Below are 19,694 nucleotides of genomic sequence, written 5' to 3' on the forward strand. Positions count from 1 at the left end.
TATTTTTGTTTAAGGTCACAGTTAAAATTATAAATCTTACACTAAATATCAATCAACCAGAAAAACACTTCCCAAGCAGGGTCAAAATGAATTGTGCCTCAGCATCAAGTATCAGGGCAAGTAGCCTGACTTAAAAGAAATCTGCCTTGTTAATAAAACAGATGAGCTACTTGGTTATTCCACGGTTTATGCGAAGATTGTCTCTCTAAATGGACTTAGAGTGCTTCCACCCACTTCCCTCAAATAAATGTCTCTTTTGGATTGTTATAAGATAGATAGGGAGCTGCAGCAGTGGAACATGTCTGAATATCAAGTAAACTGTTCAGTAGTTAAATTTAAAACATAAATTCCCAATTGAATACAGCAAGACATTTTACTCAGGCTCTCAAGTATCTCACAAACAGAAGAGCAAACTAGCTGAGGGAAAATGTAATATGCAGTAAAAGATAGCAATGGCTGCATTTGCTTTACAATATTTTAGAGCCATTTGTGAACTTTAGGGAAGATAATGTTGTGTGATGCTACGCAGCTTGAAAACTTGCCCAGGAGTACGGAAAAGTGCTCTATTGCTGGCTTTAATAGTATGTTGCAATTGAGCCTCTTCTGTAAAACATGCTATAATATTTATAAAATTGAACTTAGACCATTATGTTTAGATGCTGAAATTCCTGCTTTGAGTATATTGATCCCTTCAGATTGTGGGTTGTCTGCATCTGTGGAGGTCAAGCATGTGCTCGTAGGGTCCAGCCTTCATAATAGCCCAAAACTCTTAAGTTGTTTGGAAAGTGTCATTATGGGTTTTCTGTGGTCTCTTCTGCAAGTAGCATATTGCAACCTTAATTTCTCACAGCCATTTTCTGTATCGTATTACATGTGATGCGTATTGTTCATATCTCTTTAGATTAAAGGATCATGGTCAAATAAAAGAGGTAAAGAAAACTATAATCCCTACAGTTACGGCAACATCTTTACTAATTGCTGTGCTGCGCTCTGTGGGCCCCTCTCTCCAAGGTAAGAATATCAGAAGTATTGTTAGCATAGATGAAGCCATGTGATTATTGATGAAAAAATTATTTTTGATTCTTTGAGTTTACTCAACAAAATGAAAGTTTTGGATTAGTATCCATTAGAAGCTTTAAGTTTTTCTTCAGTGGTAAAGAGATAAGTTGGTAAATTGTGGTTAAACTTAAGTTAGTGATAAAATCCTGTAAAATTACGTCTGAAATGAAAACAAGCTTGTTTGTTGTTTGAACTTTCACCACTGAAGTTAATAGCTTATAGCAATAAAAGATTTCTGGTAGTTATCTGTTACATGAAGGTCAACCTGGAAGTTTATGAAACTTCTACATATCTAACAAATGTGACATGAGTTGGACCTTAAGTCTACAACTAGCTTGATAATTGTTGATTTTTGTCTTTTCACTCTGAAAAGTTTTATTTAAATAGTCTATTTTTTTATTTTTTATTTAATACTGTTAACATATATACATTAAACTGATATTGGTGGTCTTCCAGCAAAGCAATTCCAAAGAATGCATAATGGATTAAGTTTTGCTGAATACATTTTCACCTTTGGAAATCTGAAATATTTATATATTTAAGGTTGGAGAAAATGTAGTACAGAGCTGAGACTAGAGAAATAACACTGGCAACTGGAGAAATTATTTTCTTATTCCTGTGCTCAGTGATTAGACAGTTCATGTACTACATAGACAGTAGAGGCCCAGTTTCACTGTAGAGAGGGGCAGACAACTTGCAGATAATTTTATGGCCTTCTCATTGGTTGGTACGTTTTGCTTTGCCTGGAATTGCATAGTTACGAATCTGAACTATCAAGAAGAAAGAAGGTAAATGACTTTATGGTCCAGTGGCTCAGGTGTTTAATTGGAGTGGGATTTCTGGATTTGCTGTCAGCAATGTCAGAGGTGGTTCTTCTATGAGCGGTCAGAGTTCTATGGGGGAGACTGACATCATTTCCTAAAGAGGAAACAACAGAATAGAGATTTCCACATACTGAGTTGCCCCTGGTGAGAGTGAATAGCCCTGTCTCTGCTTCCTTCTCTGTATGGATGTTGCCTGAAGCCAACCTTTTAATTCTGCCATTTTGCTTTTGATTAAAGTATGTGACACGCAAGCTCAATGGCATGCTTCAAATTCTTTTGGTTCCAAATGGAAATCTTTATTAAAACTACGTCATGTTTCTCAGTATATGAAATAGGGTATTAGGCAAATAGCAACACGAGTGGACCAGACTGGCACTGGCTCCTGTGTTTTAGCAGAGTTTGTGCATTTTTTCCTAAATTCCATGAAGCAACATTACTTATTTAGACACTGACATATATATATATAGAGGTTCTGCAGGGAGGTACTTTGTGACCAAGGGGAAAAACTTACTGACTGTAACGTGTAAATTAGAAGCTTGCTTCTTTTACTTTTAATCTCAGCTGTGTCCCAAGTCACTAATTTTTTTTTTTCCTTAAATTCTGGAAAAGTGGCTTACCAGCAATTTCATCTTGAAATTCAAAATGTTCAAGTGCCTTTGAGTGTGGAATGCAGATGAAGAGAGGATCTGTAAATAATCAAAACTTTTCTCACTTCTGTTAAACATCATTTATCATTTTTAAACCTGTGCTAGCAAATTCAGAATGTATTTTACATGTCCTCAACAGTTACTTTCAAATCTTAATTTGATCAATGGCTGTCAGCATAGGTCTAACCAATATTCTGATACAACAAATCATATAACTTCTTTAAGCATCTTTAATCTTTAACTAGGTTGGATTATTTCATTCAATTCAATTTGTTGATAATATTTCGCAGATTTTTACTTACATTTAGTAATTTCTCCACAAAGCATTTTCTTAGAAATAAGAGATTTTATGAGTGCATCACTTCAGTAAGCACAGTGCAGCACTATAAGCAGTGTTAAGTAGCTGTCATGAAACACCTAACAAGTTAAGTTGTCTGTCAGAAAGAAGTATGAACTCTTCTTCATTCTTGCTAAATTTTGTGATTAAGTAGTTTCAGTTTAGATGTGAAAGCTGGTAAAAAAAAGAACCTTTAAAAGAGGTGCTGAATCAAAGTGCCCTAGTAAATTTCATAATTTGTTTTTTCACCTGCGGTTTAAAATTCTTTGTTTTTGTGGTATCTGCTGGTAAGCTTCTAAGTCTATTGTCTGTGATAAAAATCAAAAAAAGTAGCAGTGCATATGATTATATGACAGGCAGGATCACAAGGAACAAGTACTTTACTGGTGAGTAGAAAATGAAGTCTAATACTTCACTTGACTAAAAGGGGACATCTGAAGGTATTGGTGAGGTATTAAGGTCTGTTGTACGATAGAAAGTTTTTCTTTTTATTGAGAGGAGATAGTTATTGATCAGCAATGTCTCTAATACTTTTCCTTAATTGTGATTATTCTGTAGCTTAATTGACAGAAGAGGATTTATACAGCCAGATACACCGCAATTAGCAGGACCATCAAATGGAATTACCATGTACGGGGCCACACAATCTCAGAGCAACATGGTAGGAATCATCCCATAGTGTTGTTCATCAAGATTCCTGTGAATGTTTTTCTTCTCCACTTTCATGTGAACTAATCAAGTAATAACTAACTGGATACAGCTGACACACTGGGTGGAATGAGTTGTTTAATAACAGTAAAGAAAAAAAAAAACACCAAAATCCAAGGCTCTTTTGAATGTACGTTGCACACGGTGTAATAGTTATTGCTCATGGATTCTTAAAAAAAAAAAAGAGGCTTTTCTACGCTGTTGATTTATTGAATATACTGGCATTTTGACTTTTGCTGTTGACACCTACTGTGTTTTGAACTGGAATATTCAAGTATCGTGGACTTGCTCTGGTTCGTCATTTTCCAGCTAATTGTTATTTTGTGTGACACTTTCTTCGTACTCTGTTTCCTTCTTTGCTTGTACACTGCGGTTTTGCATAGTCTAATGTGTTTTATAAAGCAAAGATGAACAAAGAGGAGTTTCTAGGGGAGAAGTATTTTGAAGAAAGAGCAGGAGGACTCTGAACTTTAAATGAACAAAAAATGGCAACTGGATTGTTACAACAAAAGCTTTTAAACATCTTTGAAACTGTGCCAATAGTATTTACTTTGGTTTTTTGCTGGTAGCATTGGCTATCATAATTGAAGATAGGATTACCAGTGCCAAGAAGAGGAGAATAACTGTAAAGAGATCTTTTTCTGAAAGCAACCATCTTGCATATGTGCCTATTCCTGAATTGTCCACATATCTTCATAGTATGGGGTTCTAAGACTTTGTCAAAGAAGTCATGAGTTACGGATACCCTCCCTCTGCCAAAAAAGAGGAAGCCACAAGGCCTTTGTCATAATTCAGACTTTCTTTTGAACAAAAGAAGAAAAGACTCACTCTTCCCAGACAGATTAGTTTTAGTGTCACTGATAAAGTGATATAAAAATTTTGCTGTAGTTCCTAAGCTGGTTTTACTTAATGTTTTGAGGATTAAATAGATTTATTAGTCTCCTTAATAAGAAAATGTATTAGAGACAAGGTATTAAGTCTGAATCTTCTGAGGTGCAGTTGAGCAGAACAAGGTAATGTTCTGTGTAAATTTTACTCAAAATACTATAACTCTGAAGAGAGAAAAGGGAGTTTGGAAAATAAAAAAGAGAGAAGGCGAACATTAGAAATGGGCTGAGGTCTTTCAGGGATTACCCAAACTTTCTGACTCTGTCAAAGCTTCTTGTTTGTGAGGATCGTAAACCCACAATGTGTCCATGGCATTAAATTGCCTTATCATTGCAAGAATTTAGACACTATCATTATTCCTAGATATTAATGAGAAAATCTTTGCCAGTGTGGTATAAAATTGCCTGTCTCTGGAAATGGAGAAATCTGGTATGGTATTGATTGAAGTCAAACAGGTAGCTGTTATGATTTTAGAGTGTAATACCTCTAATTGCACGAATTCTTCAAAGATCTCATCTTATATCCTAGAGCACCACACCACATGAGCTGGGAAAAATCTGGGTTCTTTAAGAGTTATCAGAGTTACTAGGAAATGTGCAGATTTCACTTCTGAAAATGACCTCTTAGAAAAGGCTTGAAAAATGTAATATGTCTTGTTTGGTTTGGAGGAATATCTTTTAAGACTGTAATGCCATTTTTCTCTTGGTCTGTATCCAAGACCGGTTGGTTTTTAATGGCTGCTGACTACCAGCATTAAAATTTCTCCCTTGAGTTTTGTTGCAAACTGTTAAAGACCTGCTTTGTTTACCAGTTTCTCTAACACTATTTTCCCTTCCCTGTTGAAGGGGATGTATCTGGTACTGCAGCCAGTATTATTACAATTTCAGATAAGGTCAAAGTGAAATTCCTTGACGTTAAGGAGCATATGTAGATCCTAGCCATAGACCACAGTACTTTTCAAATGGCAAAAGCTTGGCCGTTTGTATATCATGTGAGATATTTATACTATCATAGCAAGCTTAATGCTTTTGATTACAAGAAGTAAATTACTAGAAGTCTGAAGTGTATTTCAGCACACCTTTGTGGTGTGTCTCTCTTGATTTTATTCTGGAATGCATTACATCAAGTCTTCATGTCTAGATGTTACCCTGCTTTATCCACATAGTGTGCTAAAATGTCTCTCCTCACCATTGATATAAAATAAAGATTTGAATGAGCATATTCTTTCACACTTGTCTTCTCTTATTCCTTCCTTCTTTAAATCCTTTTCTTCCCTCAAGTCTTCTACAGAATCAGCTACATTGGAAAAGACCTTTGAGATCAAGTCCAACCTGTGACCAAACACCACCTTGTCAACTAGACCATGGTGCTGAGTGCCACATCCAGCCTTTTCTTAAACACCTCCAGGGATGGTGACTCCACCAGCCTCCCTGGGCAGCCCATTGCAATGCCCAGTCACCCCTTCTCCGAAGAGCTTCTTCTGGATGTCCAACCTAAACCTCCCCTGGTGCAGCTTGAGACAATGTCCTCTTGTCCTATATCTGCTTGCCTGGGAGAAGAGCCCAGCCCTCACCTGGCTACACCTTCCTTTCAGGGAGCTGTAGAGAGTGATGAGGTCTTTCCTGAGCCTCATCTTCTCCAGGCTAAACAACCCCAGCTCCCTCAGCAGCTCCTTGTGGGACTCAGTGATTTGTGGCTTTCTAAATAGAATTCTTGTGCTTCACTCAGTGAGTCTCGTCCCTCATTAAATCTCTGTGGGTTGCTTAGTATAATATTTTGCTTTCATTTATATTAATAAATCTTTTAGCATAGCCTCATTTTTGCAATTAAGTTCAAAATAAATTTCAGGCTAAGTGTAAAGTTGCTAATCCTGCTTTCCAGTGCAATACATTATCTCTTGTTCAGGATACCAGTTGTGGGGCACTCTTTGTATTTAACAGCTGTTGTGGTAAGTTTGCTTCTGAGACTTTGAATATTTCATACAGGATCTACCCTACTCGTGGTAGTGACCCGGTTAGTAACAATCTCAGAAAGTCAGAGTTGTTCTATAATCAGTGCTTGATAAACCCATACTGTGATTTTGGGTTTTTTCCAGATCTTTGTAGAAGAGGTTTTTCTCATGTTTTCTTTGTAGTATCTGCCTTGTTTTACTAAAAGCTGGATCTATACTTACTTCCACGAAGGCTGGAAGCACATACAATTATTTTCCTGCTGCATTCCCGGTGGTTTTAATTTCTTTTCCAATATAATTTGAAATTAGTCTGGTAAATTCATTAGCCAACTTCTTAATATCCTTATCCGCATGAAAAGCATGGTCACTTGGAGATCATAATCTGTAGATCTCGCTATTTCCAAAGTATTTCCCTATTGCATTTTATTGCTGGTTATTTTTATGAGCTCATCATTAGTTTGATTGCCCAACTGTTTTCCTTATTCCTAAGGATTTTTTTTTATGAAGCACAGTATCTCACCCATTATGAAATAATAATTTTCTCTGTAATTTATTCCTTCTCTTTCATTTTAAAGTTTTTTTTGCTTTGTGTTCTGAAAAATGTTCTTACTTCACCATAAACCCATTAGTTACCACTGCTTGGATCTGCACTACTGTAGTACTTAATTTTCTCTTAAAAGCTGGAGTTGATTCTTGGGGTTTGATACAGGGTATTTTATTCTTCAGTGTAGTCCATTGAGAGGAAACACAGAATCTTATCTCAATCCATGAAGTTTTTTAGAGGAATTAGTTTGGTTTATATTTACTATGATGTCTCTAGGAATTCTCTAATGCCTTATAAAGTTATAGACTTTGCTTCTATCTGGCTCTGTGTCAGGACAGGTTTATTTCCTCGTTTTTAAGAAATTTTTTTGTATTCCTGCATTCCTAGACATCTCTTCTTCAGTGTATATGTAGTTCCTTGTGTACCAGATTCTCTTGTTTCTAATTCTCCATTTCCTTTCCTGGATGCAAATTCTTTAAAGTGTTTTCTTACATATATGTACTACTGAAAATTGTAGGAACTGTAGTGCCTGCACAACATTTATTACCAGTGATAAGTGGAGGAAGGTCCTCTCCCACATGTTCACTTAAGTATTTCTGTTACTGATATAGAAATAGATCCAGCTGACCCAGGAAACATTAACTCTGACCATCCTAGCATACTTTTTCCTTTGCTTTTCATATTTTCATTATTAGGAGTATTTCTGTCATGACAGTAGCAGGATCGGCAAGGGCCGCAGTCCCATTTTGCTGGGAGTTTCGCGAGTGTGTGTCCTTGCACATTTACTGATGTACTTCCCAGATGCCCAAAACAGAACTCAGGGCTCTTACCAAGTCAACATTACTACAGTCAAGGTTGATAGAGGTTTTTCATTAATGCATTTTATTTCACAGTGAAAAGTTATGGGTTACAGGCCCATGCAAGTAAATCAATTTCAGCATTTCACTTTGGGTTGAGATATGTTTTAGGAGCAATTCTTTTGGCAGTGCATGTTTACTGCATTTTTATTCACATCTCAGAGCAATGTCAGAGCACATGAACTAGATTTATTTTAGGAGATACCCCTGTGGAATGCACCCAAGTTGCTCTAAGCATTCATAGACTTTTAGTCCATAAAAACAAACAGTGTCCAATCTGAAGAAAAATCTCTGGGCCAAGTGTAGTTTCCCGTTTGGTTTCAGAAGTGTTTCCCTTCATAGATCTGCTCCTCATGCACTGTGCTACTTGATAGTGGAGCCATTGACTTGGTGGGGTTTGTGGTTCAGTTGTTGCACAATATCCACAGTACGTTGATTTTGATTGTGAAATCCTACACCTGTTGGTAACAGTTACACAGCTTTGTCCCTGCACTCTTTACCCATTTGCTGTATCCAGAACTTGGTATTTCAGCATCCATCCTGTAACTTCATAGCACTGTAAGCCTCCTCTGAACTCCGTGTTGTTTGTACTTTATTCAGAGATTGAGACTATTCAACCTGCTTTTCTCCATCTTCTGAGAACTGTGACAATTCTTGAATGTTACTAGCATTTAGGAAATTTTTAACTAAGCTTATTTAATATTTAAAGTAAAAAATTTTGATTATTTCAAAATAATCACATTTAGAAGTGTGAAAAATATATTGCTATGTACAACAATGTTATCATGTATTTTCTGTGTAGCTTAGAAAAAACACATTTTCTTCAGAAAAAAAGAAAAATATTTTCCCTTAGTTTGTATTTATTACTTGTGAAATAAACACAGAATTCTAAGGTGTTGTTCAATTTGCTTTAATTTGTGCCTTTTTATGTGGAAATAAGTAGCTATCTAAAAATTTCTTTGCATATATTTAGTTGAACTTCTGTACTTGTAGAACTTACTAAAACTTATCTTACCTTCAGAATCTGCTGTTTCATTGAAACAGTGGAAATTTTAAGTGAAAAAATCAGCATATTTGAAATAAGAAGATACTGGTGGAATAATTTTTACAGTAGGTTTTTAGTTACTTAGATTTCAATGCTTAGCTTCCTTTTTGTTACAATCATAGGCTTTTTTGTTTCATTTTAAATTCTGGTGTTGGATAATTCATGTGATTAGTAGCAGCTAAGACTTCCTGCCCTAAATTTCATTCAGTCAAGAGTGAAATAACAGAATCGAGGAAAAACCACCATGCCAACCCTATAAACAAATCTGATTTCCTTGTTGGAAAGGAAATGTGTTGGCTGTTTAGACTTAAAAATAGTCTACCTGTGTATTATGTGCTGTTTTTATCAGATGTTTCTGAGAGCCTCATAGAACACACGTACTTTTTCTGGCTTAGACCCTGCACTAGTTCACTTTTGAAAGCTCTTTACAGCCTGTATTTTCCTAAGGATTTTGTGCCAATCACTGTTAAGCAGACAAGAAAAAGAAAACCTGAAATTTATCTAAGTCAAAGGAGAGGCTTTAGGGAAGTGACAAGTGCATGGAAAATGAAGAAGAGATATACAGCACCTGAAGAAGTTTATAACACTATTTAATGGAGCTTTATGAGGCTACTTTATCTTTCCGATATTGATTTAATTGAAATGCAGTAGAGTTCTGTAAGAAGAAAATTAATTCAGGCTATACAATGAGTTCAAGTAAATTATCTTCAGCTAATATAAAGCTGTGTACTTGTATTGCCTGGAACGCATTAATGATTTCCTTTTGAAGATCAGAGCTGAAGGTTCACTAAAGCAGTAAGTCAGCTGCTAACATTATTTGTTTTCAGTGTACCCCAGTGGTTATAAGCATTCCTTTGTTATTTAATTTGTTCTTTGGCTACTGCCTTCCAGAAAAAATAGGTTTTGCCGGTCTTTTTGAAGTATGAAAATTCAGTTAACATATTTTTAAGGTCTGCATAGTAAGGTTGGTTGAAGTTCTAATTTAAATAAGCAGGCATGAATAACAGGATATTAATCAAGAATGAGTTATTCACACTGAATTACTAATTGAAAGCTCTACTTCAAAAGATGCTGACAGTTTTCTTCTTAGTAAGGTACTTAAGCAAGGTTATGGCTTTAAGCCTGTGAGTAATCCCTCTGAAATGATAGGGAACTAGTTCAATTGTTTGGCTGGGACTGTTCATCATTTTGTGGGGGGAAGATTGCTTGCAATTTATATGAACTCAATTTATGTAACAGGAGGTCAGTCCTTTTATCTTTCTGAAAGCAGAAGTCTTGGAAATATGTAACTGAGTAAGGATTGAGCTTCTGCCTGTCAAAAAATAATTGGTCTGGGAGTCCTGAACCACTTAGACGTTTTAAACACTACCTATCTATTATGACCAAGTAGTCTGCTTGCACAATTGCTGAATGTAAGGTGTGTGCATCCATTATTAAGCTATTCAGTGGTGAATTGGAGAACCCTAAAATATCAGAGGAAGCATTGTTGGTCATGGTTTTCATCATACAGTAAAGGAGGCAAAAGTCTTCCCATGGGTTTTCAGAGAGTATGTCACAGTGGCTTATTAAACTCAAATGGGCATTTTAGGAAATTGCTATAATGTTAGTAACAATGGTTATGATCAGGAGTATCTGAACAGATGATGGATTTGTAATACGTAGTAATTTGATATAAATCTAAAATGTCAGGCATAGAGCAGAACACATTGCCTTAACAGAATACTTGAAATAACAACAGTGCATAGGCATAGTCTTACCTCTGGATATATATTTCATTCTCCTTGCTTGCCTCCAAATGTCCTTTATTGCATTTGTAGCTGTATTTACTGATTGTAGTGTTTTTCTTACCCAACAGAACAGTACTATGGCAAATGAATCTAACAAGATTTTTGAAAACTGCAGTGTTATAACTGATCAGGCTATGAATTAAGTATTTTTTCCTTAGAAGCTCTTAAAAATCATGCCAATTCATGTTAAAGAGACTTAATTTGGCAGTGGGTATACTACCCATTTAGCTAGCTGGACACTACTGAAACACATACCTGTCTTGTCATCTCAAGGAATGAGTTGCAATTTTGTATAAACAGATCTTAGGAATGGGGTAGAGCCAAAAAAACCCATTTCTGGTAACACTGACTGAGCTTAATTGGATTTATATAATGCCGAATTTGGTTTGTTATTGAGACAGTGCTTGCCAGAAAACTTGTGGTTTGTACCTTGATTTGTCACATTGTCAGGATTAATCAAGAAACAGCCTAAAAATCATTAAGGTTGATCTCGATGCATTTGCGGTGCTGCCTGGTTTGTACACATCCTCTAGAGTATGGAGTATAGTGGAGGACATTCTCTAGAATGTATATATAATGTATTCAATTGTGAGGGGAAAAAATTTTTGCTCGTGGAGGCTTTATTACTAACTGTATCTTTACAAGGTCATCTGTGTCAAAAGAATTCTTGTTCTGAAAAATTTCTGTGGTAGGTTAATTCTTAACATGTGAAGACCAGTTTAAAGAAGACAATTGCCTAGTGTTTTTTAAGGAACCCTTAAAGGAACAGTGTAAATCTTTATCATAATTTGGTTTGATAATAGTCCAAAGCATTGGCTCAGTTATGCATGCCTTTCTTTTTTTTCCTGGGCAGCATGTAATGGGATTTTTGGGTGGCTAACCATGGAATGTTACTAATGGCTTTCTTTTTCTCTCTTCACATCCCATTCTTTTCCATACCTTTTTATCCATATTCTCCCTTTTTTTTCTCTGTTTTGTTTGCCTTATATGATTTTGACACCCTTCCATTCTACAGTGTGACCAAGATCAGTGCATTCAGAGCACTAAATTCGTTTTGCAGGCTGCTGCCACCCCCCTCCTACAGAGTGAGCCAAGCATAACTAGTGAAGAGCTCCCTTTACCAGGAAAGACTTCTATCAGTGGGCCTTGTGCAAGTCTAACTCTAGGGCAACCGACACCACCATCTTCTATGCCAAATCTCACATCAGATTCAGGTTTGACAGACATCATACCATTAAAAGAGGAGCACGAAGGCCATCAGTTTCTCACTCCTGAAGAAGCTCCATCACCCCCTGGGATGCTGCCAAGTGGAAGTCCTATTACACACAGCCATACAATGCACGTTCTGAGTCTAGCCAGCCAGGACTCATTGCATGAAGACTCAGTGCGTGGTCTCGTGAAGCTTAGCTCGGTTTGAACAGCTTTTTTGAACATCACACCGTTTCCTGGTGTCAATACAAATCCATACTTAACAGGATTGACACTGCAGTACCACTGTAAGGCTTCGTAACATGCCTGTAATGGAAACTTGATCGCATCATGGAGTCTACTAAAAAGACAAGTTATTTTTTTCAATGGAGCTATGGCATTTTTTTGACCAGGTTGTTAATGGTTGTGCTTTGATGGTGACTGCATTTTATTTTTAAATAAAACCAGAAAAGGTCAATAACTTTGTTTCCTGAAGCTTGGGTACAGCGAGTTGGAAATCAGCCTGTAACAAACACCATGTACAGTACAAAAGAGAGAGATTTTTGGATGTAAGTGTCATGCTCTGTATTCTATGCTCTTGTAATACACACTTGTTACGGCTTACCACACCTGTGGCCAGAATGATCTGCACTTACATGTTATGCTACCAATATTTGAGATAGAAAATTACCATTCCATCTGTTAATACAAAACAAAACAAAAGACTGCAGATGTGGATTTGCATGCCACGCTACAGTATGTGTTACAGTGGTGTTGGTATTAAGAGAAAGTGCTGCTTTTTTATTTGTGACTTTGAAAGTGCTGTTTGATTTAAAGACAGTACAACAAACAAATTAATGGACTATATTTTTTCAATTTATGACATTTTATTTTAAATTGATCAGTGGTGCCTAGAAATGATGAATTACTGATTTGATCATGTTGCATATCATTTAACCTTCTGTTTAAGTGTTTAAGTGAGGTATTGTGTTGTGCCATACCACAAGATTCTTCCACTCCCTAATGTGATACAATTACCTGTGGACCTCCAATAAAATGACATCCTCTATTTCGTGGACACGTGTACAGTTATCCTTGCACAGTTTTCCTGGGGAAGGAGGGGGAAATCATGTCCTGTTGCCATAGTTTGTAAAGATTTGACTGGAATATGTGTACATGATGAAACTAGAGCTATGGAGGAATAGCTGGTTACAATTAGGATTGCTTCACCAATTTTATGGTTTTGTTTGAGATGTGTATTTGTTCCCATAGGAGGTCTTTACCAGGAAACAGAAGAATTAACCTCTGCTTGCACTATAATTCAGTGTTCCTTACCCTATGGCTGAAGGGTGAGTGGCTTAAGATTTAAGAAGACAAAGACAGAGCTTAATGAAGTAATCTTAAATGATTAATAGTCTGTAGCCAGCCATCCTTCTTAATTTGTATTTGTCCTTTGATATTTTAAATGGAAATCTTTATTTCATAGAATTTTTCTGTGCTTTTTGTTTGCTTAAGTAAAACACAACTAAAAGGTTAAAGAGAATTTTATAAGTATTTTTTTTTGTGACAGCTGAAGAGAAGCTGAAAAACTAATAGCTTTAATACTGTGTTTACCTGCTTTTCAGGATGTGGAACCTGGATTCTTCTTTTCCTAGGACAAACTACATGCACAATATGTTTTATCTGATGTTTCTATGGCATGAAAGTATTCACCAGTTAAAAAATGTAACAGTTCTATATTGTTGACCATGGTCATTCACTGACACCAAGCTAAAAATCTTTTTTCTTTTAACTTTTGTTGTTGAAATTGAGAACAGTCAGCCTGCAGAAAATCATTCACCCATGCTATTGAAGATTCAGACAAGGTACTGACAAAACCCCTGCTCCTGTAGGATTTCATAAGCAGTCTGTTTCTATAATTGATGATGTTAGCTTGGACCTAATTCAGCGTGTGGAACATAGCAATGCTTTTGCTTTGTGAGTGCCATAGTGAGTCCACCAAAGAACCTCTGGCAGACAAATCTGTCCCAGTTGTTTGAGCCACTGAAGAAGCTCTGGTAGACAACTCTGTCCCAGCTATTGTAGCCACCCTCCGAGCATTTTCCAGAAGCTGGAACAGTCTAGAGTTCTTTCCACCAGCCAAAGTGTAATGACTGACGTGTCCCAGTTGGTCTCTCAGTAAGCCATGAGTTTTCAGCACTTCTGTGTCTTCTCTTGAAGAAGTCAGTGGTGCTCATCTTCCTGATTTCATTTTTCCTTGATGTGGCTTCTCAGGTATGAAGCCATGAATATCTGCATTAAAGCAGGCAATGGATTGAGGGCTGGAGATACTGGTCTGATAGACCTGGGTAAAGAATCCCAGCTTTGAGTTTGTAGACCAGTACTTGATGAATCATTCTCTTCTCTCATAGATGTCTGTGGGTAGTTAACTGTGCATGCATTACTCAATACTTAGAAGGGCAAGTCAAATATTTTTAATGTGGTATCAAAACTTTCCATTTGTACAAGTCATTATGAGGATGATTATTTTAAGGAAATTGTTCTTTTTAAGTCTGCCTGCAATAGCTGGTGGATTTTATGTTTCCAAGAATACCAACTTCATGACATTTGTATGTCATTGCCACTAGGGAGTAGTGAAGAAGGCTCTGTGCACAATAAAATTAGTGTCAGTTTTAACATAAAATGGAAGGGAGAGAGACAGGATTAGAGTCTTTATGGTGTTTGCCTTGTGCTCATGCTTTTCACCATTTTTTGAACCTTCTGTTTTGCTTACACGTGAAGTGTAAGAATTACCAAACATTGGTGGGAACAGATGTGCTACTTCAAACACGTACTTATTCAGGTGACTTTCTTTTCGTTTTTAAGATGACACTCTTATTTTCTAAATGTGCTGCCTATGTTTTTGAATTTGGCTTTTGCGAATACACTGAATACTTTGAATTCGTTTATATATTTATATCACCCCTGTCTTAAGTCTCTTTTCCTCCCCATCTTCCTGTTTTAAATGGTGGCATCTTGAACCTCCCTGGCACGCCTGCCTTGCGAGGACATCTGCTGGAAGGCTTCGGAACTAAGTCCTAACCCATCTGGATCAGTAATTGCAGCTTTGACTGACAGCAGGCAGTGATTCAGCAGCAGGTTGATCAAAAAGGTACCTCTGACGGGTTTTTGGTCCCTTCCCCTCACCTTCATCACACCTGTGTTCAGTCGTGGGCACTCCCTTCGTTGGAATTTGTGTATACATCTGGAATGAGTCAGCAAAGTAACTTATTCATCACCTTCTCTACAGATTTGATTGTTGAAATTTTACTTTGCAGTATGATTACAGCGCATGCACACTAAGGATCCAAAATTATAATCCTTGTGAGTACTGCACAGGGTTCTTTCAATTTTTTTTTTTCTGTGACAGTATACTACTATTAAATAGCTCTTTCCATGTTTGATTTATAAATCTAGAATAAAAATTAATATTTTCAGAAGAGTAAATTTTTTTTTTCTTAAAAGCCTAAAATTTCTGAATGTGTAAAAACTGGTTCATTGATCTGATTTAAAATATTTATTCTGCTTTGGTTTTTTTAATAATATTTCTCCTTCTTGTTGTCTATATAATATTGTTTGTAGAATGAAATACAGTGCTCCATAAAATTTTTTAAAGGCTCTTTATTCATGTGTTTTCTCAAAGACATTTCTATCTTGAAAGGGAGTTTTATATTCATACCAGTTAAATAGTAATATAATAAATGTTTGAGTGTTACTGTATTTTTGTATTATAGTACATCCTTTGGTAACTTTTTGTCTCTTCCTGTTAACTGATGATACAGGTAGCTGTATTTCTGCATTCCTTAAAAAGAATCTTACAGATGGAAGATTGGCTGCTTTGCAGTTGATCCTAGTAAATGCTCCCAGAAGAAGCAAACTGATCTCATAAGCCCAAAGAGCCTATGTTTTAGCAGCATGTCTTACAAATGCAATGACCAACCTATGGCAATGCAGATTTTTTTTTTTAAGTCTGTAGGGTGATTGTAATAGTTCACAGTAACTAAATGGTTGCCTAATGTTCAAAATCCCAAACAAAGGGGCTTCACTGGAGAACCAGCAAAAGTGAACTTCTATTTGTGTTTTAGTTCCCAAATTCAATACAGCTTGAAGAGCAACTCAGCAATTTTTTAGAGGGATCCAGTCCTTACTTCAGTTATATTCTGGTTTAAATTTTATATTGGAACTGCCATCATGTATTTGTTGACTTACTCTTTTTCTCCCTTTCCCTCCTTATCAGCAATGGTACTCTGAAGCTGAACATTGTGTGTTCGACCATGGGCCGTTCTGAGTCTTCGGTTTAAAGCCAATTGCTGCCCAAATGATCTTGTTTCAGGGACTGGCATGAAATGAAGTAGTACGCTTCAACACACTTTCAAATATTCCTAGGCCGAAAATATGAATGAAATGTGTTTTAGACAGTTGCATGTAGATTTAGTTCACTTAAATTAGAGCTGTCCTAGTTTTCAGGATTCATCTGGGTCAGGGCTCCCTGATTTTGATTGCCTGCCTGCAAAGATGTTGCAATTTGACAGCTGAGTGCACTGCCCGGGCTCCCAAAAGGCTCATGAGATTAAGTGAGCCGTTTAAACCTGTGGATATATAGATTAATTATGAGTTGTTGAAGCAATTCAGTTCCACCACCAGAAGGCAACTCTCTGTTAACATTCAACTAAATGATTTGAAAGTTCACCACAAACAAGGCAAGCTGGGAGGAGACTTAAGTTTTGGATGTTCTAAGGAGATTAAATAGGAGTTTGTTTCTAAGGTAGGTCAGAGAGGACAGGAATAAGAAGATGAAAGGGAGAAGACTGAGTGAAAGCAGAACAGAGATTAGCAGGTGACATAGAAGAAAAGAAGAATTACCTGTAAACTGTGGAGGGAAAGGAAGGGGGGTATAAACAAAAAAGCCTCATGGGAAAGAAAATGAGGACAGCTGTCAATATTGATCAAACAATATTTAAAAAAAAACCAAAACAACAGCAATTACTCATTGGTATTCAATTTTTTTTTCTGAGAAATTCCCTAAGTCATTCCAGAAAAAAATAAGGTCCAACTTCTGAGAGAAAGTAATTGTAGGAAGATGGTAAGGAAAATGTGTGGAGTTAGTTTGCCCTCAAGTTGCTCCTCTCCCTTAATATCTTTTTCTATTTCTGTTTTGAAAATACATCTGTAAATATAAAAAGAGGTGAAGTCTTGGTTCCTTTGAAGTTGACAGGAATCTAAGGACAATGACCGTGTTAAAAATGGCAATTGCTTTAGCATTTTGGATTTCCATACTGTTAATCATTTTAGCATTCTGTATTTCCATATCAGAAGTGCCATTGCCTTGAGAAAATGAATGGTGTAGTATGGTTTGGTGTTTCTTGGTGATTCCTTCATTAAATTTGCTCACCCTTCAGTGAAATGTTTTCCTAAGTAGTAGTCTCACCAATTTAACATGAAGCCTGGAATTCAGTCAGAGTTTCTGTGAATAGTGTGCAAATAGAAATTAAGACTACAGGCTAAATACAGTTTGTGGTTTGAAAACCGGAAAGATCTGTCCCATAGAGATATATTTACTTTACAATATATAATGAAGTCAGTTCCACTGGCAAGAACACATATTAATGACAGTGTTATCTTGATGTATTTTATGCGCTTCCCAACTTTAGTTACATTGCCACTTCTGAAAACCTGGAAAAACAAAACTCAGTTTAATCCAACTATAATTTAAATCTCCTCAAATCCAAAACTGGTAACAGCTGCTGGAACTATTCTGTGTGTATTTAGGTGTAGTTACAGAAAGGACACGAAGGGACCACCTTAAACAACTTGGCTAAATGATCTGTGATGTGAGGAGAACTCTTGTACCCTTTCTTCAGCTCCTCTTAAAAGCACCATCTACAATTGAGAAAAGCAGGCTCAAAAGCATCTCACTTTGGGTTGTGCTCTGTAGCCTGTCCATGGCAATCTGCAGGGATCTGACTGGGCACTGCCAGCTCAGAGGTGGAAATGAGCTGGACTGCTTAGAGGTTGTACTTGCTAGGGAATGAACTTCAGAGAACAGGGAGAAGTTCAGCCGAGGTGGTGGCACTGTTGTTACAGCAGCGCTCGTGTGAAGCCTGTGAGTGATTCCTGTCACGTGCGTGTTACTAAGTGTGAGGGGTTTGGTAGCAAACTTGTTAAAGTCCTGGGACCTGCTTCCTGTGTCTTCTGTCAGGAGAGAGAGAGCTAGTGCGTGATGGGTTCACATGGGAAAGTTCATTTCTTTCATGTTCTTCATAGTAGCTAGTATGGGACTATGTTTTGGATTTGTGCTGGAAACAGTTGATAATTCAGGGATATTATGGTTATGCAGGCAAACCACAACTTCATTGCAATAAATAGAAAATTTCTTACAGGATTTCTAATCTGTCTGCTCTGCTACCTGCTTTGTGGTAGTGGAGCAGTTGATGGTGGTTATTGGTTGCAATGGGAAGGACACAGCTAGACAAACTTCTTTTTTTGTGAAATGTTAAGTTTCCTTCTATGTAGGTCACAGAAAAATAAAAGCATGCTCTGTAGTGCTGGCCAGCTAATTTTCTAGCATGCAGAAGATATTTAATGTATCTTAGTTTTCTTCCTAAATTGAATGGAAAAACAAAGTTCAAAAAAGTTTCCACAGGTTCTGAATTGAAGGATCTTTTGCAACACAAATGGTGTTTAATTTTTAACTAAACAGTAGGTATTTAGTATTTATTTTATTACATATATGAAATTGAAATATTGAAATATTGAAAAATAATCTCAAATTTCTTCTGTTGTTTTTGTATTCACAGTGTCATAACATGGTTTGGAAGGGATGTTAAAGATCATCCAGTTCCAACCCCTCTGCCATGAGCAGGTACACACGTGTTACTGCAGTTATATGTGAGGAAGAAAACAAAGTTAAATGCTTTATTCCATAATTACATGTGTAGCAGCTGTTTCTAATATTCTTGTCTTACTCTTGAATATATTTTTCTCTCTTATATCAAAGATCTAAAATTTTCTTCCCTCTGTAAATCAATGTTCTGAATACATTTTACCTTGTTTTTTTAATTATTTAAGTAAACTTCTGATAGGGGAAGTCAGGGCTACTAAAAACAGTTTACACAAATCAGGGGGAAAAATCAAAATGCTGGTTTTTATTACTTCTGTCACAAGACTTCACTGCACAATAGCAACAGAATTACTGCAGTTGATATTAGATGGCTTGCTCTAGATTCCACATACTGGCCATGCACACAGGAAAACAGACTGAAAAAAAACCCTAAAAGATTTCATTTACTGGCTAAAATAAGTTATGGAAAAAGAATACATGGGCAAGGAAGGAGTAAGAAGACTTAATCAGAAGGTTCTGGATATAAATGCCTTGGACTGAGTTTATTCTTGCTTTTGGTTGTGTATGTATCCACATTAGTATTTTAATGCACTTTGGAAATTTGTTTTCTTGTTACCTCTGCTTAGCACTTAGACCCATTCTATGGAGCAGTCTTGTAAAACAAAGTAGGTTTCTTTTAAATTAAAAATAAACCAGAAGGTAAGTTCCAGCAGCATACCTAATACAATCCAAATGCTCACAGGAGCTGGTCCAGAGTTTCTGTCCTCAAAACAGTGTGGACATGAGGTGAACAGAACCAAATGTCTTGCCGCAGAAATCTCTGCATATTAAGCTCACTGCTTGTGAAAGTAGATATAACCACAGGTTGATTTTCCAACTAACTTGTATTGTTCCTCTGGTTCATACTGCTGAAGTTGTGCTCTTTCTTAGCTGAAAAAATAACCCAAAACCCCAAGAACCTAGTATCTGTCAGAATTAG

The 19,694-nt window shown here is 36.6% G+C and overlaps 1 protein-coding gene across 6 annotated transcripts in view; it reads left to right on the forward strand.

The window, feature by feature from the left end:
• The window catches only part of ZDHHC14 (zinc finger DHHC-type palmitoyltransferase 14), a 96,342-nt gene extending 83,438 nt beyond the window's left edge, over positions 1–12,904 (forward strand). For 4 of the 6 annotated variants that reach the window (XM_048296271.1, XM_048296270.1, XM_048296276.1 and 1 more), the window contains 3 exons: positions 902–1,011; positions 3,426–3,528; positions 11,663–12,904. In XM_048296271.1, the coding sequence (XP_048152228.1) occupies positions 902–1,011; positions 3,426–3,528; positions 11,663–12,064 (615 nt within the window). In that variant the 3' untranslated portion in view covers positions 12,065–12,904. The remainder of the gene's footprint in view (positions 1–901; positions 1,012–3,425; positions 3,529–11,662) is intronic. The other 2 variants (XM_048296273.1, XM_048296275.1) reach the window with 1 other exon arrangement.
• The last annotated feature ends 6,790 nt before the right edge of the window (positions 12,905–19,694 follow it).

This window comes from Corvus hawaiiensis, chromosome 3 (assembly GCF_020740725.1).
Source record: "Corvus hawaiiensis isolate bCorHaw1 chromosome 3, bCorHaw1.pri.cur, whole genome shotgun sequence".
NCBI lineage: Eukaryota > Metazoa > Chordata > Aves > Passeriformes > Corvidae > Corvus > Corvus hawaiiensis.